At 33.7% G+C, this 25,975-nt stretch overlaps 2 protein-coding genes across 4 annotated transcripts; one reads left to right on the top strand and one right to left on the bottom strand.

Moving 5' to 3' along the window:
* The first annotated feature begins 1,768 nt into the window (after positions 1-1,768).
* SRFR1 (Tetratricopeptide repeat (TPR)-like superfamily protein) lies at positions 1,769-19,476 on the top strand. Of its 3 annotated transcripts, none has more exons than XR_016528435.1 (24): positions 1,769-2,318; positions 2,440-2,549; positions 3,233-3,897; positions 3,974-4,018; positions 4,162-4,263; positions 4,338-4,418; positions 5,701-5,767; positions 5,871-5,971; positions 6,076-6,183; positions 7,137-7,207; positions 7,349-7,405; positions 10,370-10,478; positions 10,562-10,642; positions 11,197-11,283; positions 12,499-12,705; positions 13,767-14,098; positions 14,262-14,348; positions 14,417-14,516; positions 15,604-15,695; positions 15,777-15,815; positions 15,910-16,022; positions 18,193-18,290; positions 18,367-18,676; positions 19,173-19,476. XR_016528435.1 is itself a non-coding variant. In XM_039027688.2 (24 exons), exons 1-23 carry the CDS (start codon positions 2,197-2,199, stop codon positions 18,653-18,655), a joined length of 3,141 nt encoding a protein of 1,046 aa, XP_038883616.1. In that variant the 5' UTR covers positions 1,769-2,196; the 3' UTR covers positions 18,656-18,676; positions 19,173-19,476. The 3 variants fall into 3 exon arrangements, 2 of the variants coding, with proteins under 2 accessions (XP_038883616.1, XP_090167938.1); XM_039027688.2 differs by having other exon boundaries at positions 15,910-16,000; XM_090311812.1 differs by lacking the exon at positions 3,233-3,897 and having other exon boundaries at positions 1,973-2,318; positions 15,910-16,000.
* A 3,489-nt stretch (positions 19,477-22,965) lies between these two features.
* LOC120074188 (uncharacterized) lies at positions 22,966-25,051 on the bottom strand. The gene has a single exon (XM_039027232.2). The coding sequence runs from the start codon at positions 24,888-24,890 to the stop codon at positions 23,121-23,123; it is 1,770 nt and encodes a 589-aa protein (XP_038883160.1). The 5' UTR covers positions 24,891-25,051; the 3' UTR covers positions 22,966-23,120.
* Positions 25,052-25,975: the final 924 nt, after the last annotated feature.

The following is a 25,975-nucleotide window of genomic DNA, read 5'->3' as shown; positions in this document are numbered from 1 at the left end:
ATTATTTTTAAAAAATCGGTCATTTGACATTTTGGGCCCAAAAATGGGTCATCCATACAATTTTTCTGAAAAGATAGGTCTAGCTTAAAATTTGAGGACAAACTTAGCAAACAATTAAAAATAAAATGATAAAATTGACCCAAATAGTTTCTCCCCTATAGGGTGCCTTTTACATATCGATGCTATCAGAACTATTTTATGTGGCCTATGAGAGCTTTCTTAATATTTGGCTTTTTCCTTTAAAAAAAAAATGATGATCTATGAATAGAGTTAATTTAATCGTGCTATTGAAAAAATGGTATGACATTCATAATATCACCATCTTAAAAGGATAATCCATGTCAATTGAGAAGATTGAATCTCTAATCTCGAGGTTGATAGTACAAACATTTTATTAGTTGATCTATACTCATTTTGGCAAATATTTTCATTTTAAGTTAGAGTACAACTTAAATATGCAATAGTCCCTTAACGTAGTTCTGTTTCTAGAAAAAAAAAATAAAAACAAAATGATTCTTATGAGAACTCACATAAAATATCAACTAGGAGATTTTCATGTTGGTCATTGATATTTTAAATTTCTTAAACTTATCTTTAATGTATTAAGATTTCTCAAGTAGATTAATTTTCAATTTTTCTCGTTAAATTTGGTTTGCGAAAATTTTATGTCCCACTAAATTGTTATTTTATCCATAATATCTTAGCACACAATGTGTCAATTGCACGTCATTGAAAGAAAAAAAAAAAAAAAGAGAAGGTAAATTAACATACACTTCTTCCTAAAAATTCCATTTCTTTCTTCGCAATTATTGTACTGAAAATCAAACGTATCCGAACATTTGAGTGAAAACTTTTAAAAAAATTAGGAAAAAGAGAGATTCTTTAAAAATCTTGTACATTTTATGAAAAAAAATAAGCTAATTAGATGATTTGAACCCACAAAACCAAATTTTGAGAAAGCTGTTTTCATGTACACGTTATTGCACTCGGCCAATTATATCACCGTGATACTTGGATGTACCCATTATACATTCCTTTCTTATCATTCATAAAAAGGAATTAAAATATTTTAGAAAAAAAAAATAAAAGAAATTTGACATATGACAAATTATAATTAAATAAATTGGTGAGATGCACAAAAATAGATGATACTTGAGATGCACCTAAAGATTTTTTGGAATGTAGATAATCAAAATCTTATATGTCCATAATTATAGATATACGAAATTATAGATATCCGACATTTTAAAACTATCATGTTTGTTTTGTAGGAATATTTTTGCAAATATTTGAAAATATTTTGATAATTGTGTTTGTTTCGTAGAAATTATACTCAATAATGTTTTAAATTTGCATAATGTTCCAAAAATGCACTCATGACTATTTATTAATTTATAATTAATTTGAACTTCCGTAACATATTTGTTTTTTTCAAATTAAATTTATGTTTAAACTAATACAATTTAGATTATTTTTTTATGTTATTTTTTTCAACAAAATAATATATCATAATTTAAGATTTTTTATAAAATAAATATTAATTTAAATTTGAATATCTTGCTAAAAAATAATAAGAATTACGATATGACAAAAAAAATGATATACATGATTGATAACATTTATTTTAATTATATAATGTATAAAGATTAATATATATATGTAAAATTATAAAAAAAAAAAGGACAAAAATGTAATTTGGAATACCCTCAATTCAAAAATCTAAAAAATCCATGTTTTAGAAGGGTATGAAGAACTCTCCTATGAAAATATTCTAGATGCTGGAAATCTACAGATGTTAGGAAATCTTTCGTTACCACAAAGTAAATGCGATAAGCGATAATCCGGATACTACTCTATGAAAATCTAGAATACCCCCAACACAAAAGTATTTTTTTCTAATATCACGCAATGCATTTCTCCACACGTGTGAAACGCACGTATATTAGCGGCGAGTGCACACCGTTCTTCAATCGATATATTATCAACGCCGTTTTCCGAAAGTCTCAGTTTCTTGACGTTTCCCGTTTCCAGCTCGATACAGGTCGAGTATGGGCGCTCCGATCATCCCATTCCACACTTCTGTTTGAAGAGCCAAGCAGGGGCTGGTGGATATAAACGAAACAAACTGCATATACTAGAAAAGAATTCGCCATCGGCTGATCTCTTGGACGTGTCTTTTTCCGTCGAGCTGAATTCATGGCTCCGGCCATCTCCGAGAGAGTCGAGCTGGCCAATTTTTGTCGCTCTAAGGACTGGTCCAAAGCCATCAGAGTCCTCGACTCGCTCATAGCAAAGTCCTGCACCGTTCAAGACATATGGTTTTTTTTTTTTCCATTCTTGCTCACTTCTCTTTGACTCGTTGTCTTTCGATTTTCGTCAATCTTTTGAAAGGACTGGTGGGTTGATTCAAGCCTAACTATCGGAATAACGGTTTTGCAGCAATAGAGCATTTTGTTACAGCCAATTGGAGCTTCACAAGCATGTAATTAAGGACTGCGATAGGGCGCTTCAACTGGATCCCTCGCTTCTTCAAGCTTATGTGCTCAAAGGTACTTGTTCAATTAGCTCCCTTATCTTGTAGTTTGCTGATATTATTGATGAGATAAAAAGTTTTAGCTGTTGCCTAAATTCTCACACTTCCGGAACCCACTGGTAAGTCAATTTGAGGGCTCTAGATTTTAGTTATTCATTTCCTTTATTTATTTCTCATGACGAGTGAATGAGAGCAAGAGGTGAATTCGAAGAGATTAAAACCTAACTGAGGCATGAACCGTGCGTCTTCTGGCCCTGCACTGCAGCATCCGGTGTCAACAAATGGTCTAGGAACATTGGGTCGGGGGGCTTGAGGGGTGGGATTCATTATGTTTGTTCGTTTCACAGGGGTGTGTTCCTAACGTTCAGCGACCCTATAAATTTCTGATGGATTCTGTACTGTTGGTTTCCTAATTAACGTTAGAGTTCCAAATGAACGTATTATCGAACAATAAGAACGTTCATGTAGCAGAACTGCCTTAGTAACATATAGTTGCTGCTCTTCAACATACCAGATATAGAGCATTTTCGAAATATTTTTGGAAATTGTTCTTTTGAGTTTTTATCTTCAAAAAGAGCTGACGTTTTTGAATAACTCACACTGGGGTTACTTATGATTTTTTGTTCCTTGTTGAAATAGAATTATTGAGAGATTTATGGACAAATTTGTTGAGATCAGTCTGGAATTCTTGTTGTTTAGGTCATGCATACTTTGCCTTGGGAAAGAAAGGAGACGCTCTTTCTATTTGGGAGAGAGGTTACCAGTATGCTCTGTGTCAATCTACAGACCTGAAGCAATTGCTAGAACTGGAAGAGCTTCTGACGAGAGAAAAACAAGACAATAACAATGTGGAAAATGGAGAAGTGGAATCTGGATTTTCAACCGTTGTTCTTGAATCAGGAGTTACATCTGTTAGCAGAAACTTTAGAGAAACAAATAATAATGTAGGTAAACTAATGGAACGCCCTGATTTCTGCATGAAGCCAAGTGATTCATCTGAAGTTTGCAGCATCTCAAGTGACAATCTTGTAGTATGTGAAGGCGGAACTGAAGAAGTTGGTCCAAGTAGTGATATTAAGTGTGAAAGCAATGGGTGTACTGACAATGATGATAGATTAAGTGATACTTCCAAATTGCATGATTTAAGAAGTGATATGCCTGAGTTTTGTAATAAATCCAAATTAACTGCTTTTCATAGCAAATCAAGTGATTCTACTGACATTTTAAGTAAGTCAAGTAAAATGTCAGATGGACGAGGTAATATAAGTGATGAAGCCAGGAGAACCAAAAAATTCTCTGTTGCTAAAATTTCAAAGACTAAGTCAATAAGTGTAGACTTCCGACTATCAAGAGGCATAGCTGAGGTGTCTACTCTATATTTCTAGTTCATATGGTATAGAAGATAAATATGCTGAAGACTCACATCCTAATCTTTGGCAGGTCAATGAAGGGAAATATGCTAATGCTATTTCGATCTTTGACCAGGTAATTTCTGGTTTTTAGCAAGTGGTTCTCTCTTCTACTTTCACCATTCATTATATATGAATTTATTTATGCCAAATGGGTAGCAGAGTAAGCCTAAGTATCAATGTCTTGAGAATGTTAAGGACTATTTTGGTTTCCCACAGATATTGAAGGAAGATCCTAGTTATCCTGAAGCATTAATTGGAAGAGGAACAGCTTATGCATTTCAAAGAGAATTGGATGCTGCTATTAGTGATTTTACAAAGGTATTTGGATGATAAGATGTGAAAGGGAAATATGATTTATTGATTAAAGTTTTGTTAATCTAATCAAATATCAGGCTTTAGAATCAAACCCATTTGCTGGTGAGGCATGGAAACGAAGAGGGCAGGCTCGGGCTGCATTAGGGGCATCTGCTGAGGTAAGTTCAGTATAAAGTGTTTGAATTTATGTCTTGGTCAACGATTCAACAATCCTCTTCCTTGTTTATTTAAGAACGATCCCATGATCATGATTTCAAAGTTAATGCAACCTTTTCGTCTTGTTTCCATTTCAAAAAAAGGTTAATGCAACCTTTTCGTCGAAGCTAGTAGCCTGTTTGATTTTTTCCTATTATTATTTTATGTATGCCATATTACCATTTGGATTGCCATGGCAGGGATTGGGATGATAAATTTGTAAATTATATATTTATATTTATGATTTGAGAAAGTTTGCATGAAACACATTGGGACATAGGCTTCTATGGAAAGACACCATTGAAAACCACAATTGGATTCGATTCCATTGGTATGGAGCCTATATATATTCCTCGTTCATCCGTAACTGTCCAATTATTTTTTAGTGGAAAATTCAAGGCCATAAACTCTTGCTACCCTTTGATTGTTTTATTTCAATATTTTTAAAATCAACCTTTTGATTGAAGCAATATCGTATTGTAATTAATGCATGTTCTAGGCACGTATTGTATACTTTCTAGTGAAGAAAATTAACCTAAAATTTGCAAAGTGCATTAATTTTTTACAATTTTCAATGTGCTTATATTGAACCTGAACTTAGATAAGTTTTGCAATTTCTATTTTAAACTTGAACAAGTATTGCAATTTTTATTTTGCAATTTACATATGTTTAAAAATTATGGGAAAAAAAGCATTTTCATGTGCATTCTATGGAGTATAAAATTTATGATTAGTATGAAACTAATTGGGATTGAAAAACAATACCGAAGTTGGGACTTATAAAATATGATCTAGAGCCGGACTTCTGTTGAAATTTGTGGTTGTGAGTTTTGGAAGATTGATTCAATGGTCAATCTGGTTCATTGATTAGACTTATTTTTGTGCTCGGCTTGATTTTCATTGAAATTAGCTAAAAAATTATACTGTGCTTTTTGTAAAAATTAGTTAATGAATACGGTGGAAATGAACTAAAGGTAAAAATTGCTACACTTGTCCAAACCTAGGGTTTAATTCGATGAAATTGAAAGTCTAGGGTGGAAATTGGTGCACTGCTAAGTTCAAGGAAAATCTATTCCTTTCCCTCTATCATTTATTACAAAATTTTATGATTGAGCATTAGGATTTAGGAACTTAGGTTCAGTTAGATTGTGTTTCCAAGAATTATCTCCTTAAGTTGCTAACAATCTTCCGTGTTGCCATATTCTTGACATACATTCATTTGTAATTAATTCCTTCTTGATTTAGGCAATTGAAGATTTAACTAAGGCGTTAGAGCTTGAACCGAATTCTGCAGATATTTTACATGAAAGGGGTAATCTATCTGAAACTTGCTCTTATTACATCATTTTGCCTTTTCAGTTGTTAGCCAAAAAGTTTCTTCCCTGTTCTTCAGAGTTTTTATCACTTGAATGTAGGAATTGTTAATTTCAAATTCAAGGACTTCTATGCTGCCGTGGAGGACTTGTCTGAATGCCTGAAGCTTGATGGGTCCAATACATCTGCATACACATACTTGGTGAATATCATACTTGCCTGATCATATTGGAGTCTAGCATATAATTATAGACCTTCTGGGAAAAATCCCAATGGTCTGGACTAAGCTGCAAATTTGGTTCCCAGGGCTTGGCATTGTCTTCAATTGGTGATTACAAAAGGGCCGAGGAGGCACACTTGAAATCTATTCAATTAGATAGAAATTTCCTCGAGGCATGGAGCCATCTAACTCAGGTACTGATGATCAACTACTCTGTTTTACATAGGTGAATAGACTACTCGATCATGAATAGCTACATAATGTTAAAATGGTATTCCAGACATCCAGTTAATTAGCCAATGCAAGGTTACAGTGATCAATTGTGAATTATCTTTGTTCAATCAGGCTTGTGACTTGTGAGTTTCTCTTTTACCAATAAGAATAGTACTCTTTGAAGTTAGAACCTTCTACATATTTGAGAGAAATTTTTTTAGCCTTTTGCTACGATTGGTGGAAACTACTTATCTACCAATTCATGAACTGATGTCAGGGGGAAGTATTTTTTATTTTTTCTTTCTGAATTATAGTTTAACTGGGCTTTCTTTACGGATTACAGGAATTCCTTTAATGCAAAGTTCCTGAAGTTCTTTACCTTCTCAGCAATGTTTTCTTCTAGTTAGATCTTGTATTTCCAATTATTCTTTCCATGTTCGAACCCATAAGCTAGCTATCAATAAGCCCTCTATGAAGCCATGAAAGTTAAAAATTGTTCACATGGCTCACCAGTCGTAATACCTATTCTTTTTGTTTATTGTTTCAAGCCTTCTCAAACGGGTAGCATGTAAATACTCAATCTATCTTCTTGTGATCCCTGAGTTTCGGAGGCCTTCCTAGTCTAAATTATATTCCTTCTATCGCTGCTAACACTTAATAATACTGTGATTCCTCTTAGTTAAAATTAAAGAAGAAAAAACCATGCAAGCTAGCTATGAAAGGGACATATGTTTTAGTCTCTTGAGCAGACTATAATCGAATTTTGTTTTATTTGTGATGATGTGTGTAATTCCATTAGAAATTGTAAGGACAAACAATTCCTTTTTGGATTGCAAGTTGGATTATTTTTTATTGTTTGCATATTGTTTGCTTTTCCCTGCCCTTCTTTTTCTAAGCTATAAAGTATGGTTAATTATAATACTTAATTATACAGTTCTATCAAGATTTGGCAAATTCAACTAAGGCTTTGGAATGTCTTCATCAAGTTCTTCAGATTGACAGCACGTTAGTTTTGTTCCTCGTTCCTTTCTAATCATGTTTTTGACTGTTCTTCAATATTTAGCTTTATTTTTCATTAATACCCTTTTCAGAGTATTGATTTCTAAAGGGGAAACCGTCTAAAAAGTTATAATGTCTGATTGATAGGTTCGCAAAAGCATATCATTTGCGTGGGCTAATTTATCATGGGATGGGGGAACACAGGTATATGCTCTGTGTCATCCATCTTTTTAGAAATTCATGTAGAGTAGTTATTTTCTCCTTTATTCTTTTGCAGTTTTAAGAGTTCTTTTTGGAAGAAAACCACTTTCATCAAGAATAGTCAAAGAGTACAAAAAGATCAACCAAAAACATGGGCCAAAGCAAAAAGAAAAAAAAAAAAGAGTTGCAAGAAAGGTTCTGGAAATCAAGGATAAAGAAAAACATATATGTAAATCAGATATAATAGAAAGTTTTTTATTATAGAGAGTTACACACACACTTGTATGTATTAATAGAAAGTTCATAGAGAAGTTTAAGACTCAGATAGAGGCCAAACTACCGATTTTTCTTTCTTTTTTTTTTAATACAATAAAAAAAAAAATATATTAATATTTTTATAGGAGACAAACAATTCATTCATCAATATGATGAAAATGGATACAAAAGAAAGTCCTATGGGTGACCAAAACACCTCCAATTATTACGAAACTAGATAATATTTAAGTGTATAGTAACATTTTTAAACAATTGCAAATATAGCATAATCTTCCATGATAGACTGAATCGCTGATAGACTCCTATTAGCGATATAGTCTATCACTAATAGACTCTGAGAGTTGAATCTAAATTTTGCTATATCTGCAAATTCTTTTGCATTGTGTTATATTTGCTAATATTTTGAGCCTGTTTACTATATTTGCAACTATCCCATTATAAAAAGGAGGGGACAATTTGCTCCATGAGATAGCTAAAAGTGATGTAGGTTCAATAAAGCAATTGATGTTGCAAATCTTGTCTGAGAAAATGCAAGTGCTGTGTTAAGTTTGGAAAGAAGGCTCAAACTTGATTAAGCCAAAGGGTATTTTTATCCTTTTTGGAAGGATAACCCGTATATAACAGGGAGATCAGAAAGTTGATATTAATGGGTCTTGGAGATTCCCATCCAAAAGTGCCTTGAAGATAATTCTAGTATTTCATGGTGAAGATGCAGTGGCTGAGAAGGTGGATTTGTGTTTCATTATTAGATGAACAGGGAACACATGGGGCAGCTGCTAGGAGAAATGTAAAGCCAGGGAGATCTCCTTTGTAACTCGATGAAAGTGTTAATGCATGAATGGTTAAGCTCCCAAGTAAAAAGCCTAACCTTTTTTGGGTAGTGTCCTGACAACACATGATGACAAAAGTCTGTTTTTAAGCTTTGTTCAGTAAAGCTGTAGAGGTAAGGCCTTGCACAGTGAATTTGTTGAAAAAGAGCAATCTGATTCTATGTTCCAGCACCATCCTCTCTGACAGAAGCATTAAAGGGCATCAAAAGAGAGGATAAGACGACCAATCTGCAATTTCATTCTCTCTAAGGTTTCTTCTCAAGTGGAGATTTCAGGAGTCTGCGTGATTGTTGAGAGAGAGATGATATAAACATGGAATTGATATTGGAGGCTTGTTCTCCCAATCTACACGTCCTTTCAAAAGAAGGGGTTTTGTGGGCCTTTATATGAGCTTAAGGATTTTGTATCTGGATGGTTGTCCAGCCTTTGTAGCAATAACCAACCATGCATAGGGCCTTCGTTTCTTTATGATAATGGCAACCGCTTTGCCAAAAGGAGAAATATTACTGTTTAATATCTTTATTCTCTAGTCCACCAGCCTCAATCAAATCTTGACAGCATCCCATTTTAGGAGGCGATAACCCTTCACCTCTTTGCTGCCTTTCCACAGAAAATTTCCCAAATGTTTCTCCAAATTTTTGGTCACTTTCAGGGTTAATCTCTAACTCTCTTAAATCATAATGATTCTGAAGTTACATATTTTTAGAAAAATCTCTGCACTGAAAATGGGTTGTAACCAATCGCCCGACATTCCCTTGCATCCTCCGCAACCTAGCCTCGCTATCTACTTGTCTTAAACTGCTTCCAAGAGTAAAAGACAAACTAACACAAGCCTTTCAGCATGCTTTGTCTTCATTCACATGCTTTCTAGGACCCAACATAGGATTGCTCCAAGCAAACCATGCTTAGTTTTTGAGTTCCTATGATTGAGCTACCGAAAAGCAAGGTGCACCTTGTTGAGTTAGGTAGTAACATTCAATTCTTTGAAGTCTTTCTTAACCATACTTTCATGTCCTCAGGATTCCTCTCATTCGGATGTGATATCAATTTCAATTCATTTATGTACCCCTCATGAACTTTGGCATTAAACAAACTTCTAGATGGAGTGAAAAGAGAAAAAACAAAGATAGAAAATACAACCATAAAGAGATTAGCGATGAAAATAAATAAACATTAAAAAAAAACTTGAGAGCTTGCGAACGAATGCTGAAACTATAAATAAGGCTTCCACCACCATCAGCTACTTCATACCTTCGAGCCAGTGGAAATGTAAACTTGCTCCTAGTGAGATTCAGACCTGAAAGCATAAGGGATTATGATTTTGAATTTTGAGGTCATTTCTGATTAGACTTTCTATTTGGCATATAATTCCTTCTATGCTTAGGGATAAAGCTTTATGAAATTAAACGTTGCTCATATACAAATGATTTTTAATAGGATGCAATTTTGATCCTAATATATTTGAGTACTCTGGTTCTTACTGCTACCTTTCAAATTTGTAAGTTTGCTAATTGGTGGTATGACGCAATTTAACAGTCTACTGCTTCATGCCCGTGGGTGGTAAATTAGCTTAAATCCCAATTAATAAAATAAAACCAACCAAGAACAGACACTGGAAAATAAAAAATGAACTTGCTGGAATGGACAGTTTACCTATTTGCCAACAGGCTTGCCGAAGCATAAAATATGAACATCAATTCTCTTAACCTGTTGTGACATCTCAGCTTTCAATTTTTTGACTCGTTATGTGATAACCTGAATTTTCTGGGTACTGAAAACAAATGTGACATGTTGTAAGATTGTCTAGTCATCATGTTACTTTTGCATCTTTTCTAATCTATTACCTAGTCGACACATGCAGAAAGGCTATCAAGGATTTGTCTACTGGGTTGAAAATTGAGAATGCCAACATCGAGTGTTTGTATTTGCGAGCTTCCTGCTACCACGCTATTGGAGAATATGGATTTGCGGTACAGTAATCAATTGCTTTATTTCATTTTCATTTTCAATTGATCTTGCCATTTTGTCTTACTTGGTGTCCTATTTATGGCAGGTCAAGGACTATGATGCTACCTTGGATTTGGATCTAGATTCCATGGAGAAATTTGTGCTTCAATGCCTGGCATTCTATCAGGTTGATTTCTAGATGAATTCTAGGGATGGCAATTCTTCCCAGAATTTCCACGACCGTATTGTAGAAATAGGTGGCAATTTCTTATTTTCTACCTCGTAAATAGGAAAAAGGGTGAGAGATTTATTGCTTTGAAAAGTTTGGTTGCCTTTATCCTCACTTAGGATATGGGTAGAACAAGGTTGAGACGGGCATTGATACAAACATTTCCTTAGAACCCTTGTCTCTAGCTTCATGAAGTACGGCCAGCTAGAGTAGTGCAATCAGCTAGCTGGAAAAATTCTTCATTGAGGGAAAAAAAAACTCCCTGTTTACAAATAAGGCTCCCAATATATAGGGAGAAGCCACTCTATCAACCGAACCAACGACCCAAACAGCCAAATGCTTTTGAAATAAAATTGATTACTTATAGATTAATTGTTTGGTTTATTTATAGTGCGTTTGGAATAACTTTGGAAAAAAAATGCTTTTCAAATAAGATTGATTTTCCTTTTAAACACATTCGACAAGTTTAATATTTGAAGTATATAATTTTTCTTTGTTTTCACTAATTGCAGAAGGAAATTGCTTTGTACACCGCATCTAAAAGCAATAGTGAATTTTGTTGGTTTGATATTGATGGGGATATTGATCCACTATTCAAGGTGCAATTCCTTCTCAATTATATTTGGTTTTTTTTTTCTTTTGTTGTACTGAATTATTTCTTTATGTCTTCTTGTCGTGCCTTTAAAAATCATCTCCTTATCAGCTTCAGTACATTGAAGCTTTAATTAAGTTTTCATAGGCTTGCAAGTTTTCCAACATCATGACTTCTTACTCACTTTTGTAAAGGCACATGGATAGCTAGAAGTAACCTAATACAAAGTTTATTTCTGATAAACATGTCAACGGAAGTTAGTAGAGGCTATCTTCTTGGGTCTTATTTTATTTTATTTTTAGTTTTATTATTATTATTATTATTATTATATATTTTATTTTTTAAGAAGGAAACAAGAAAAGGCTATCTTCTTACATTGGGAATTATTTGCAAAATCCACCCTGAAGTTACAGTGTCGCCGTCCTTAAACTTTTAATTTGATCTATTATATTCTTAGACCTTAGAAAAGGGTTACGGCCTCTTCTATTAAACCTATTAGTTTTTTAGTTAGATTATTCCCTTTTGTCTCTCTCTCTCTCTTTTATATATATATAAAAAAAAATATTAAATAGATTTTGTCAACAAAATATGTTCAGGAACTATTAATTATTAACTCACCGAAAAGAGTACCATTGGTGGTGACCCCATCAAGTCTGTCTTTGGTTCATCTGTTACCAAATTACTGCACGAAATGAACATCCAACTTACTTCATGTCTCCTTTTTAAGTTAGTTAGGGCGAGGTTTCAACAGTCGCAAAGTTCTCTTGGAGGAAGTGAATGTTTGAACTTAGTTCTCTGCAGACTTAAGACACCGAAGATTGTTCTTGTCCTTGAGGATAGTGATTTTGAAATGATACATTGTAAGAATAAAAAATAGCAGAACTGTAGCAGATGCTTTTCATCTTTTGTATATTTAATAGTAAATTCTATATCCTTGCAGTACCACCTCCTATTAATTTACATTAATTATCTTTTTTGGTGATCTGGTATTCCTTAGATAATATGTTTGTATCATGAAGTAGAAATACTAATGATGTATTCCTGAAGTGATGGAAATTGTTGCCTATCAGTTTGTAACTTTTACTTGGTATAGTTTACTTAATAGGAAATATTTCAAATGTGCAAAACTGATTTTCAGATTCTATGCATCTGGGCTGTGCATTTAAGTTTGACACAATTTCTTAACTCGCGGCGGTCATGTCTCTTTTTTTTTGCATATTAGGAGTATTGGTGCAAACGATTGCATCCAAAGGATGTTTGTAAAAAGGTTTTCAGACAACCTCCAATACACGAGTCTTTAAAGAAAGGTAGACTTAGAAAGCAAGAACATGGGATGACAAAGCAGAAGATATCTCTTCTATTGGCTGCCGATACTACTGGGAGAAAAATCCAGTATGATTGTCCTGGATTCTTGTCAAACCGGCGTCAGGTGATTCAGTGTGAAGAATAAATTTGAAAATTATATGAAAATGTCCAACAGCATATCTGATATTCCAACCTATTCCACTAAACATTTATGTCATACTGATTGCTAAATTTCTCTACAAAATCATACTGTTTTTTTTTTATTGCTTCTTGAAAGTTCTGAACAAGGCCTTATCCTGGTGTTCTCTCTAAATTATTTGCTAATTTTTTTTCTATTCAAGATATATGTTTGAATTGTAGTGCACTTATCTTTTCAGCCTAGATATTTATTTCTCTTGTAATCTTTGTTTCATGTAATATTGTATCTTGAGCTTCAACTCTTTTCATTATATCAATGAAAAGTGTTGTTTCCTTTAAAAAAATACATCAGAGTAAGAAGAGCTATATTTTGTATTATGTTATCATCATGTATCACTTTCACTCATTATAATTAGAAAGATATGACTTCATGTGCCTTTTGCTACTATCATCTCTGATTTTATTGTGACCCAGATGTGTATGCGACAAACATTACTTGAAAATAAAGATGGCACAAAGGTTGTTGGTTGACTGATGACAATTAATTTTTAAGATATAAAAGTAAATAATATGAAGCTAATGCTAATCTTCAGTGGTGGGAATATTATTTTGGTTGTAATGACTATTTGTTTTTGTCTTATTTTCATTTCATTGTACTTTGAGCATTAATCTCTTCTCATTTTATTAATGGAAAGTCTTCAAACTCATGTTGTTTATACATGGATGTGCTGGAGTTGATATCTCCACCATCCAATAAATGGCTGCAGTGTTTAATCTTGAAATCAAATTCAGATTTACAAGAAAGTAGTCTCACTCATTTGATATTTAGAAATAAAATGATAAATTTCAAATAAATTTCAACATCTAGATTCAATTGTATTCACCTAGTTTTGTGTATGCATCTCTTTTCTGATTTCACTTATGTATTTTGGGTTATCCACACTTGCTACTTCCATTGTTCTCTCTTCTAATGCATGTCACTTCTCTGAATTAATTAAAAAGAATCTTGTTCCAAAGAAGTATAAATCTGATCTCTCTGTTTACCAGCATCGCATGGCAGGATTAGCTGTCATTGATGTTGCTCAAAAGGTTTCGAGAACTTGGCGTTCACTGCAAGCAGAATGGAAATGTTCCAATAAAAGTAACTCCAAGCATGGTAAAAGAGCTCGGAGAAGAGAAAGGCCCAGTATATCCAGCCAGAATAGAGGTGGTGCAGGTTGTAGTACTAGTAGCTTTTCAGAAACATCTTCAAGTTCCCAGCTAGAAGATAGATTATCTGGTCATAATTTTATTTCATGGCAAGATATCTTCTCTGTAGCTGTCAAGTGGAGACAAATTTCTGAACCTTGTGATCCTGTTGTGTGGATTAACAAACTCAGGTATTCCTCAACAAATGTCCCTGTAATTTGTTTGCACTTAACTAACAATATGCTATTTTAGAAAAGAAAAAAAAAAACAATATTTTATTCATGTCTTGTTGTGAATGTGGAACACCAATTCACTGTTATAGCAGTGTAAATTTTGGATGTTATGTTATTTTAGTGAAGAGTTCAATTGTGGATTTGGATCTCATACACCGATGATTCTTGGCCAAGCAAAAGTGGTTCGTTACTTTCCAAATTTTGAGAGGTAAAAAGAAAATAGTGGTTCTTCCTACAAATATTGCTGGCCTGCACTAATAATTGTTGGGTCTACAGGACATTAGAAGTTGCGAAAATGGTTATTAAGCACAAATCCTTTGTGTACAACAAGTCAGACATGATGGTGGACCTGAGTGAGGATGGAAAATTACAAAATGTGAGTTTTTTATGCTCATTTTTTTTTTGAAAAATTTCAAAAATTTCAACGGGATTTCTGACTATCTCGCAGTTCTCTGTACTGAATGTTTAGTAGAATCCAGTGATTATTTTCTTATTTTTCATTTATAAGATATAATATTTTTCATTTGTAAATTTTGGCCCTTTTTTATTTTAGAACGCCTTTCTGTTTGTGGATCGGGAGGAGGAAGGGACCGATGTAGAGTGCTGAAGGTGAAACAGAGTAGAAAGTAGGGAGATGAGGTTAGAGGAAGAGGTGGGAGTAGGTGTGGTAGAGTGGACTAAGGGAAGACATTTTCATGGAAAAGGACTTGGCGGGAGACAATACTTTTCTTGATTAGTGGGTTGTGAAAAATATAACCTTCAAGGTTTAGAGTGTAACCAAGCAAAATGTGTTGAGAAGTTTTAATAACTTGGTATCTCCCTGTATGGCCCTGCATCCCGAAGGTGTTTTTGGTTGGGTCAAGGTATTACATTGCAGTTTAGAAATAATGAGTATATCACTCTGTTGCCTCTTTGGAAGTTTCTCATATTTTATAGTAGCATAGACAACGAACATGAAAAACTCAGAACGATATTAAGAATTCTAATAAGATATTTGTGGATTAGGAATCTCGGCATGTTCTGCAATTTGAGAACAAATGTCAAAAGAATATACTCTCTCTTTTGATCTAGCCCCTTGATAGTGTACAAGACTCCCAACTTTTTTTCCCATTTTCTTTTGTAATTATTTAGAGTACATCCTCATATCATCTATTTTTTATTCTTTGATAAGAAGCTGAGAATTGTATTTAGATAGAAAGGCATATGTAAAAGATGGGAGATGAGATATACCCAAAAAGCCAAGGGTTACAAAAAGGATTTCCAATTGGCATTAATATGCAAAAAATCACCGATTACAAGATTCTTTATAACAGATACTCCAAAAGGAAGAAAGTTCTGTTATGTACTGAATTTACTTTCTTCATTTCCATTCTGACCGAAATTTGTTGCCTCCTCAGATAACATGTTAGTTATCCAGTTAAAAGAAGAAGATAACACATGTTAGTAATGTTCATTTATTGCAGATTATGCAAGCAAAGTCGTGCTCTGATCTTTATGAAGTGGTTGGTGAGGATTTTTGGTTGGCTACGTGGTGCAACAGTACTGCTTTTGAGGGGTAATCTACCTGCAAATAATTGCCTTGAACTCTTTAAATGTCTTCTAATGCCTATTTTCTGTCATTTCATTCTTGTTTCAGGAAGCAACTTGAAGGAACAAGGATTACACTAGTCAAGATGTAAATTAGTCGCATCTTTACTGCTTTATTTGTAATTTTTATGCTTTATGTTATCTTATTCTAACCTTTTCACTCTCCAATATTACCATTTCAGGGGAGAGCATGGATTTGATTTTGCAATCAGAACTCCATGTACACCTTCCAGATGGGAAGAATTTGATGTTGAGATGACGATGGCATGGGAAGTATGTTAGCTGTAGACCTCTTGTATGAGCCTGTTGCCATTGATATTTACCTGATGATATGAACATGAACCGACTGCATAGAGATTATGAACTTTTTAGGATGGTAAAAAAAAACATTGGAAAATGGGTATACTTCTTGGTAATTTTAGATTTTGGGAGACTTGTGGGTGAATTTCTTTTGCTTCGGGTTTCTTTAAATATATTGTCAGATATCCTTGAAGCTTGAATCGATGTCGTCATTTCCATCTCTCCACCACCTTTCAGTTTTGTGCCTGCCGTGCTGATGTCAGAGCTAGTCTCTACATTACACGTAATCCCTAGGAACACTATTTGCATTCTGTTCCTCTAGTTTGGTTTTTCTACGGTGTTTCCTTGCTGAACCAATATCTGAGGGCTTTCTATATATCTATAGCATCGAATCATTTCCCCTTCCACCAAGTCTTGTAACTGGTAATTGTAGCCATGGTTTTGTGCATATCATTGAGAGCAACCAACAGACAAGCCACATTTTGTCGGGATTAGTCAAAGTGTGTGCAAGTTGGCCTGCACACTCACGGATATTTGAAGAAGAAAAAAAAAACCACATTTTGAGTTGGATGCTCCATGACTTACTCTTCCATTTCCTTCTCTATTCCTTCCCCCCTTGCTATCCGTTTCCTTTTGAGCCACCTCCTTCCTATGCTGTGCCTTGTTGGTAGAAACCGATTACCTAAAGAAATATAGAACAAAAGAATTTCATCTTCCTGTATCCCACTCTCCAAGAGTTTATGCAGCCATCTTTAGCTCCAACAAAAGATTGCCTACAGTCTGCGTCTCTGAAACTCCCTATAATTATACGTTCTTACTCTTCTAACAGACTCTCAGTGACCTTTTGTACCCTTCCTAGCATGTGTCTGTTTCGGACCTTTGACATTTCCCCTTCTTTTTGATGTAACCATGAAAACATAGCGTAAGATTTTTATGGAATATGCCACCTTAGACATGTTGATATAACTTTACTTGCATTTATTACATTTGTGGAAAAAAAGAAGAAAAATGTTTCTACTATATGTAAGTTTGGTTTTCGGCGCTTTATATACCTTCAGAATTTTCATGATCTTCAACACTTATGCCTTTTCGTTGGGAATATCTTCGGAATTCTACCTTCCAGGGTCTCATGTCATGTTTTTAGCCTCAGTCCCGTCCCCTCACATTGACAAATTGATTATAAGATGATGATATAGCTAGATAATATTATTTATTAACCGTTGAGGATCCCACATTTGAAAAATCAAGGGACCCCACATGGGTTACTCCTCATTGCCAATTGGTTTTGAGATGGAATTTGACGCTATCTAATAAGATATCAGAGCCTATAGTCCAAATGGGTGTTTGGTCCAATAAAAAAAATGGGATTTGATTTAAGAATGGTGAACCCAAACGAGGTACCATCTTGATGGGGGATGTTGAGTATCCCATATTGAAAAAATCAAGGGACCTCATTCTCTTTATAAGATTGATGATGTACTCCTCTCATTGTCAATTAGGTTTGAGATGGAATCCATGTTATCTAATATAAACAATGGATACAAGCCCAAGAATGACTCAACAACTTCCTTACCTATCCCAAAATACCATATTACACTGACCAACTAGATATCCTCTCGCGTCAACTCTATCAAGCTAATACTATTTTACTTTTCATGATGCTCCCCATTTGCCTACATCATTACATTAGTTACTAGTAGGGCCCACATGCTAACTAAAAATCTAAGGTCCCACTTCTCTATCTTGTTCTGTGGTGCATAAATGATCGGCATATCAGAAGAGAGAATATGCTTTTTCTTTCTCCAAGTAGATAATCGAAATTTTTATGTTCTTACATGCAATGACTTCAATGGCACAAACACATGAACGTTAATTGGTGAACAGCATGGTGGCTCCTTCTTCCTAGTCTGGCATCACATTTAACCACATAATTCTCGAGTTAAATTTGATTTATGAGGGAATATTTTACATATCAGAGCATTGGAATTGATTCAATTATCTAATCAGGGCCCCCAATTTCTTAACTCTGATTTTGATCTAGCTAAGACTAGTGTAAACTCTGCATGGTGAAAGCCAATATGTGTGTGTGCAGTGTGTGTGTGTATTTATTTATTTATTTTCAATAATGAATTTAAGTGTACTATTCTCACAACTTGATTTTTCAGAGCATATGCAATGCTTATTGCGGAGAAAACTATGGATCTATGGATTTTAGTACTCTAGAACCTGTGAGGGATGCAATTCTAAGGATGGTCTATTACTGGTATAATATTTCTGCTGTTGTGGTACTAGTTCGATTGTCAATTTAGCAGGGTTCTAAAAACTCAACTGCATTTTAGGTACAATTTTATGCCACTATCAAGGGGCTCTGCTGCTGTCGGATTTGTTGTTTTGCTTGGATTGCTTCTTGCAGCTAACATGGAGTTCTGTGGGAACATTCCGCAAGGACTGCAAGTGGATTGGGAAGCCATGTTGAATTTCGATCCAAATTCTTTTGTTGATTCTGTGAAGAGCTGGTTGTATCCATCTCTCAAGATGACAACATCGTGGAAAGAATATCCAGATGTGACATCAACTCTTAAAACAACGGGGTCAGTTGTTGCTGCTCTGAGCTCTTATGATGGTTGAGCTCCTCAAGGTTTAATTATGGTGAGTTGTCCGTTGTGTTTTTTTAATTTTTCTCCATGAAAAAGCTCTTTTCTTTATCTAAGAAAAAAATACAGGTAGCTCTCCTTTTTATTTTCCAAGGGCAGTTTGTTATATGTAAAAAAATTTACTTGCAATGGACTTGACGGTAGTTCCCACTGGGTGCCACATGTACAACTGTGGCACAACGATTTAGTTGGGAATCCACGCACTGTTTTTCGTTTTTTTTCTTTCCTCCGTTCTTATGTTTTGCTTTCTCTTCTTTTTTTAGTTTTTTCAAGGTGGAACTATAGTAGAATTTAGAAACAATACACGTTCTTATATCTGCCCCTTTTGTTTCTGTATTCTGCTGAAGGTATCTGTAAGAACGCCTTATGAGTTATGATATGTTTGTTTGAAATGTTTCAATTATGAAGAATCTGCACTCTTTTTCTAAATGCACCTATTCTAACCAGTACTCCAAACCGTAAGATATCTGACCAGATTTGACCCCGTGCAGGAACGCTGATGTGATTTTGTAATTCAGACTCGTTTCTTTTGAATTTTAATCAACCGTACGTTCTGTGTCAATCAAGTAGACATATGGCTCAGCATCTGTAGCTAGAAACTGAAAGCACATACACGCAAATTTGGTCGTTAAAGCCCCTACAGGAGTATAACATTCTAGACTGACTCTCTCTCTCTGAGTTTCCCTTCATTTTTCTTGTGTAAAATTCATTATATTTACTTACGGTACAGTTAACTTTTGGTAATAAAATTTGCAGATGTACCCTGTATTCATGGGTAAATCCTGTTTAGATCTTCATGATTCTAGTATCTGTTTGTCTATTGCTTGGCAGGTATGGTCGTTAACAAACTCTACGTAGTTCGTTTTCTTTCTATTTTTTTTAAATTATTATTTCACAAATCGTTTAAATCTTGGTTTTCAGAAATATATAATTGTGATTTTATAGGGATTACAAGATTTTTAACCAAACCTTTTGATAAATTAAGACTGGATATGTTTTTTTTCTTCTCATGTGATTGTACAAGTATAGATTCGCATTTGAAAACAAATTATTAAAGTCCCGTTTGGTAATAATTTAGTTTTTGACTTTTGTTTTTAAAAATTAAGCCTATAGACCTTACTTTTATCTTCAACTTTCTTAGTTATTTGTCTTTTACCAATAATTTAAAAAACTAAAGTTAAATTTGAAAACTAAAATAGGTAGTTTCTAAAAAGTTTTTGTTTTTGAAATTTGGTTAAGAATTTAATTATTGTACTGAGTTATAAAATTCTTATGGAGATTTCTTAGAACTAATTATTCCATACTATAGCCTTATTGCATATCTTAGAGAATATGACATAATTTATATTAAATTGGCTCAATACTAAAAGTATATTATTATTATTATTATTATTATTAATTTTGGGAAAGAGCACGCACTTTGATTCAATTTCAAGTGGGATCTTACCATCTGTTAGACTTCTATGTTGGTTTTGATCTGAATTTTCATGTTTATATGTATATCGTACTCGGGCTTTATTTAAATTCTTAACGTCAGTTGATGGGCATCTTTGTGAGCCATTTTCACCCAGCATATAGAAATTTAGATCACATTCTTACTCTCAAATGGAAGAACTTAATTTCTTTTTTTGAAAAAGAGATGATGACATCTTTGAAATTGCAAGGTAGTTTCATATCAATGATATCTGGATATCATAAAATTTGTTTTTTGAAGCAACGGAAACACACAGACGATGTGTCGATGAGATTTGAAAAGAGATGTTTCGTAAAAGAAATGGATCAAGACTAAGAGATTAAGGGGGGCTATCAAATTTTGTTATGTTCAAACATCATGGACAAGATCTTTAGATCTGCAAATGGAACTCATACCTATTTTTTCATTTTTATATTTACACTAAAAAAGAGAGAGAGAGAGAGAGAGAGAAAAAGGGACAACTAACCACTTATGTTGATAATTTCTATAATTGGAGTTGGCTATAAAGTCCATAACCCCTTCAATTCTAATTTTTGTCAACTAAAAGATATACATGACGATGCTGTAATTCAGTGAATAGATTTATTTTTGGTAATTTTATAATGGTTTTGTTAGATATGGCCTACCTAAATAGCTTGTGTTTTGCTGTGTTAGGTAGGATCTGAAATTTGATTATGGTGTCGAAAGATTTTTGTAAGTTTCGTCTTCATTCAGAGTCTTTCCCATTTGCAAATAAAATAAGATTATTGCAACTTTAACCAACTTATGCATTTTACAACGTAACACAAGTGTTTACGGCCCAATTTTCCCAATTTCAATATCATTACAGATTTTTCTGAATAAAAAATAGAATAGGGAAAATCACTGTCAAATTATCGAAAATGTGTAGTTGGCCAATTCATTTTATAGATTTCGATCCTTTTTTTTCTTTAAACTTGAGAAAAACTCAATTGGTTATCGAGAGCTAAGGTTAGCTCCACTAGTCGACATCGATGAATTCTGATAACAACGTTTTTATTTTTTCTATGTATTTAGATTTTAAATTTTAAATTTAAAAAGACAGCATTGTATTAGAAAAGATAAAAACAATAATAAATATTGTATCTCAGATTAAGAACTCATTTATTTTTGTAAATTTAAAATATGTATTATATAATATAGGGTAATTGGTTTAAATGGAAAATCTGCGGGATATATTCCTAAATATGGTAAAATGTCAATGTTTATTCGTGATAGATAATGACAAACACTGAAACATCTATCAATGTCTATCATTGATAGATGACATATTTATAATTAAATTGATCCATTTTCTTACATTTGAATACAACCCTATAAATATTATGTATTATACGATATTACAAAATAATTATTATATAAAAATTTGAATATTAAATAAGTTCCTAAATTAATTAGTGATAATTTATATTTAATCTAATATTTAGTAACTATTATTAGTTTTATAATTTATAAATATATCATTAAACATATTTTGAAAATTTGTTTAAATTAGAATTTAATCGACGGATTTATTACCAAACACATAAAAAAACATGAAATACAAAATCAAAAATATGTTTTCAGCTGGTCTACAAAGTAGGTTTGGGTGGGTACTATGTTAAATGTATAACTTGTTTGAATGTTTAGCATAAATTTTCTATTTTGTTTTTGTTGTTAGATTGAATAATCAAGACATGTGGAAAATTTGAAAATGTCTTTATTTTCTCATTGCATCTATATTTTCAATTTTAAAATGCATGGTTAAATATTTTTCTTTTGATAACTATACAATTTTACATTATAAACTTTGTTACTATTAGAACATGTCTAACATAACATATTATGTAATAATACTTATAAAAATTTATAACATAAAGTACGGTTATAAGTTACAAATATTTAGTTCGTAAGCATACATACTTTTATTATTGTCAAAATAAGTATAACTCAATCGTAATGGGTAGAAATCCCTCCTACTCGTTATATTAGAAAAAAGAGAAAACGAAACCATTTTTATTGTTTATAAACATATTGTCAACACATTTTGAACAACTTTTACATTAGATCCCATTTTTAAATAGAATGCCAAACATATTTATAAATAATAAAAACATAAAATACATGACTATCCCATTTAATTTCGTATTTTCCAGATTTTTGTTTGTATGCTTCTAACTCTAATGCCTGTCCATTCAAATTCAAAATTTTTTTACCCTAAATCTATATATGTAACTTGTTCAAAACTGTCACATTGTTGTCTCTCAATTTGGTATGGGATTGGGAGATGGGATTGGAAAGAGATCTATTACTCGACATATTTTTCCTTCATCGTCTTCTCTAAATTGTCACAATAAAATTGAGAAATTGACCTATTTCACTTGTCCAAAATGAAAAATGACTCACTTTTTTTAAATTAATGATAAGTAATGTTCCGTTGATGTCGACGAGTGAAGTTACGCATTTGCCATTTCTTCAAATTTCTTTCTTTTTTTCCTCTTTCCCTCTTCTTCTATGGTCTCACCAATTTCGACTGCGAAAGAAGAGAGTAACTCCGACCAATTTCAACAAAACTTGAGGGCAAGTGAACGAGAAAGCGAGAAAGAGCGAGAGTGAGAGGATAAGAAAACAAAACGACAAGAGAAACGAGAACGATCTATAAGTGAAGAGATTGAAATGAGTTTTTCCTAACGTGAATTCATTTTAAAAACAAAATTTATTTTTCCCTAAAATTTGAGTCATCCTAAAAAAAACTCCAATAAAATTTTCTTCTAACGGAGAGAAAAACCCAAAACATTAAAAATGCGAAAATGAACAAGAATTTAAATCAAAATTACCCAAAATGAGACTAGTTACATGAATTTCAAAGCGGACCATCACATTCTCTCTTCAATCCCTCCATTAATTAATATGTACCACTGCCACCTCCCAAGAATTATTACAACCCCACATTAATTAAACACAATGTTCAGTAGCCATTCTTCTTCTCCTTCATCTTCCTCATCAACATCCTCCCGTCTTCACATTCCCCCATTGGCGATTCTCGAGCAAGCTCTTCATCTCTGTTTAATGTTCTTAATTTCACAGAACCAAATACCCACGTCGCATTCACCTGCTTGTTGATCATCCGAGCCGCATAATACGGAATCTTGTGTTTCAACTTAATTCTGCAACTAACAAAAACCAAACAGTCCATTAAACTTTCTTTACCCAATCCCATCATATCGTAAGCTTGTGATCTTCTCCACAGGCTTCTCATGTGAGGAGTCCCCTGTTTCGACAAGCACAGAGCTCGAGTCGTGTCACTAATGGCGGCTTCTGGGTCCCTCAGCAGTAGAAAACATTGAGCTCTGTTGCTATGAAGTACTAATCTCTGTTTTCTCATTTTGGGTAAGCTTATATTCAAAGCTTCTGTGTATTTCATTGCAGCATTTTCAATCTCTCCACTCCTAAATTTGTGATTCCCCTGTCTTTTGAGAATACCCACTAAGAGTGTCCTCTTTTTCACCTCTTTCTCTGACACTAATTTCTCTTTCCTCTTCTTCTCAACTTTCAAATCCCAAATTTCCCCTAATGCTCTCTCTGCTCTTTCACTGTGAAGCCTTTTATTTCCGTATTTGATTTTGTGGTAATCTTGCAACAATGTTCGTGTTAAAGTGTCTCCCAATTTTGGCCTCCTTTGATTTCTGCTAATTTCAAGTTCTACCAAATCAGCAAGAGAAAAAACAGAGGTTTCGAGAACTCTGTATCTTGTTTCTGGGTCTTTAATCAAACTCAAAAGGCATTCAATTGCCATAATCTGCCATTCATGCGAGGATCTTGCAAGAACACAGAGATAATTCAAGACTTCTTCCAAGTCGGCCACAGCTTTTCTTCCAGTCTCTGTTTTACAGAGAGTCCTCAAAAGCCCAATTCCCCCAGGGGCTTCTGGGTTTATCAATCCACCCCAAATTCCACACAAATTCTTCAAGAAATTCGTTTTACAGATTAAATTTAGATGCCTCTCTTTGCGAGCGAAACAATTGATAAGATAAAGAGACCAACACTGTGTTTGAATGGCCCATTCCTCTGCTTTTCTGTTCTCAATTTCGACCCCTCCAAGGCCTCTCGTGAGCAAAGTTCGTTGATATTTCAATCTCTGTTTGATACAGAGGAATTGAGTGTAGACATTTTCGACAAATGTTGAAGCAATTTCCATTGCCAATTCCACGGTCTCACCTCCAATCTTAGCAACTGATTCAAACGTCCTTTCATGGCTTGCTAAATGACCAAGAGCTCGAATTGCCACTCTCTGCTCGACCCAGCTGATTTTTCCTCTCAAAAGCTCCATTAATGGCGGAATCACTCCAGATTCAACAGCAATTTGTGCAAATTCAGCTCTGTTCATGACGTAGGACCCAATAATATGGGCAGCATAATAAGGAATATAAACATTCTGGTCTTCAAACAGCCATTCCCTGTCTCTAATTCCTCTGCAAATAAGCTTTGCCATACACTCAAAAATCCCAAGCTCTGGAAATTCCGAGTTATCGGGTCGGGTCATGGCAATGTTCCATAGTCCACTCAGTGCAAGAACGGACTCTGGATCATCTCTCAATGGCATTTCTTTGAAGCATTCAGTGATTTTGAAGGTTCTGAGAAATGGGTCTGTTTCGTTCATCGTGCAGAAGAAACAGAAAGGAACTGCGCAATTAAGCGATTTGGTGGGGTGATCTTTCTTGTGGCGAAGAGCTTTCATGGCGGAAGAGACGAAGGATTAAGAAGCTTTCGCTTGAAAAAGAAACTAAAAATGGGATGGTTTTTAAAGAGAGAAACAGAGAAAGGAGAAGTGATCCTTTGTTTGTTAATGCCTTGAGAAATTCAGAAATCAAATAAGCTTTAATAATATTCAAAAAAGTTAGAACATTCTTGCTTTTTGTCAGCCCAAACTCCCCAACTTAAGATTTTGGGTCGTCTTTTTAAAATAATTCATTCAATATTTTGGGTTTTGTATCTAAACCCTAAAGGCTACTAACTACTAAATTCAACCTCACGAAAAATCAATTCAAGAGGAGTATTTCAAATGTCAAACGCATCAAATAGAATTTAAGCAACTATGTAATTAGAGAGGGGTCTAGGCTAGGAGTCCAACACAAAACCAAAAAACGAACCAAATCAGGTTTTTTTTTTGGTTTTTTAGTATATAATTGGACAGCTTTATATTTAAAAAAAAAACAAAAAAACAAAAAAACAAAAAAATCCTTGGTTTGGACCGATTTTTTTATTCGAGAAATTATTCAAAACCGCACCAAACTATTGAGAGTACTCTTAAAAATAAACTCAAATCCATCTTTAGTATCTTAATTATTATAGTGCATGTAACTTGTTATTTAGAAAAAAAAATAAATTATTATGGTGCATACACGTTTATTATTTTGAAAAAAAAACCAACAAAAGAAACAAAAATATCCAATTTCAATATTGTGGAAGAAAAAAGAAAAATCTAATACCAAGAACCAAACCAACAATAAAGTGAACCGAATAGAAACAATCTATTAATTTTATCCTTCATTTTGGACATAGGATTGGTTCCCTTATTTAAAAAATAGATTAGTTTGATTTGAATCCGTTCTTAATTCGCTCCAAAATTTTGATTAAAAAAAAAAACTGACTCACTCATAGGTCTAGCTATTAAGCTTCTTGGAAGAACATTTTGCTTAATAGAAGTGACTTAAGCTGCTAACTTTAAAATGATCAAAAGGCTTCTAGAAGCTTATTTCTTTTGGTTCTCTGTGTTCTCCCTTGGTTCTCTTCTCTAATTTGTGGGAGTGTTGATTGTACCCA

This window comes from Benincasa hispida, chromosome 3, assembly GCF_027475165.1.
Source record: "Benincasa hispida cultivar pf3 chromosome 3, pf3_genome.v1.1, whole genome shotgun sequence".
NCBI lineage: Eukaryota > Viridiplantae > Streptophyta > Magnoliopsida > Cucurbitales > Cucurbitaceae > Benincasa > Benincasa hispida.
Note: the sequence above shows the minus strand (reverse complement) of the source record. Positions and strands in the feature narration are given on the sequence as shown.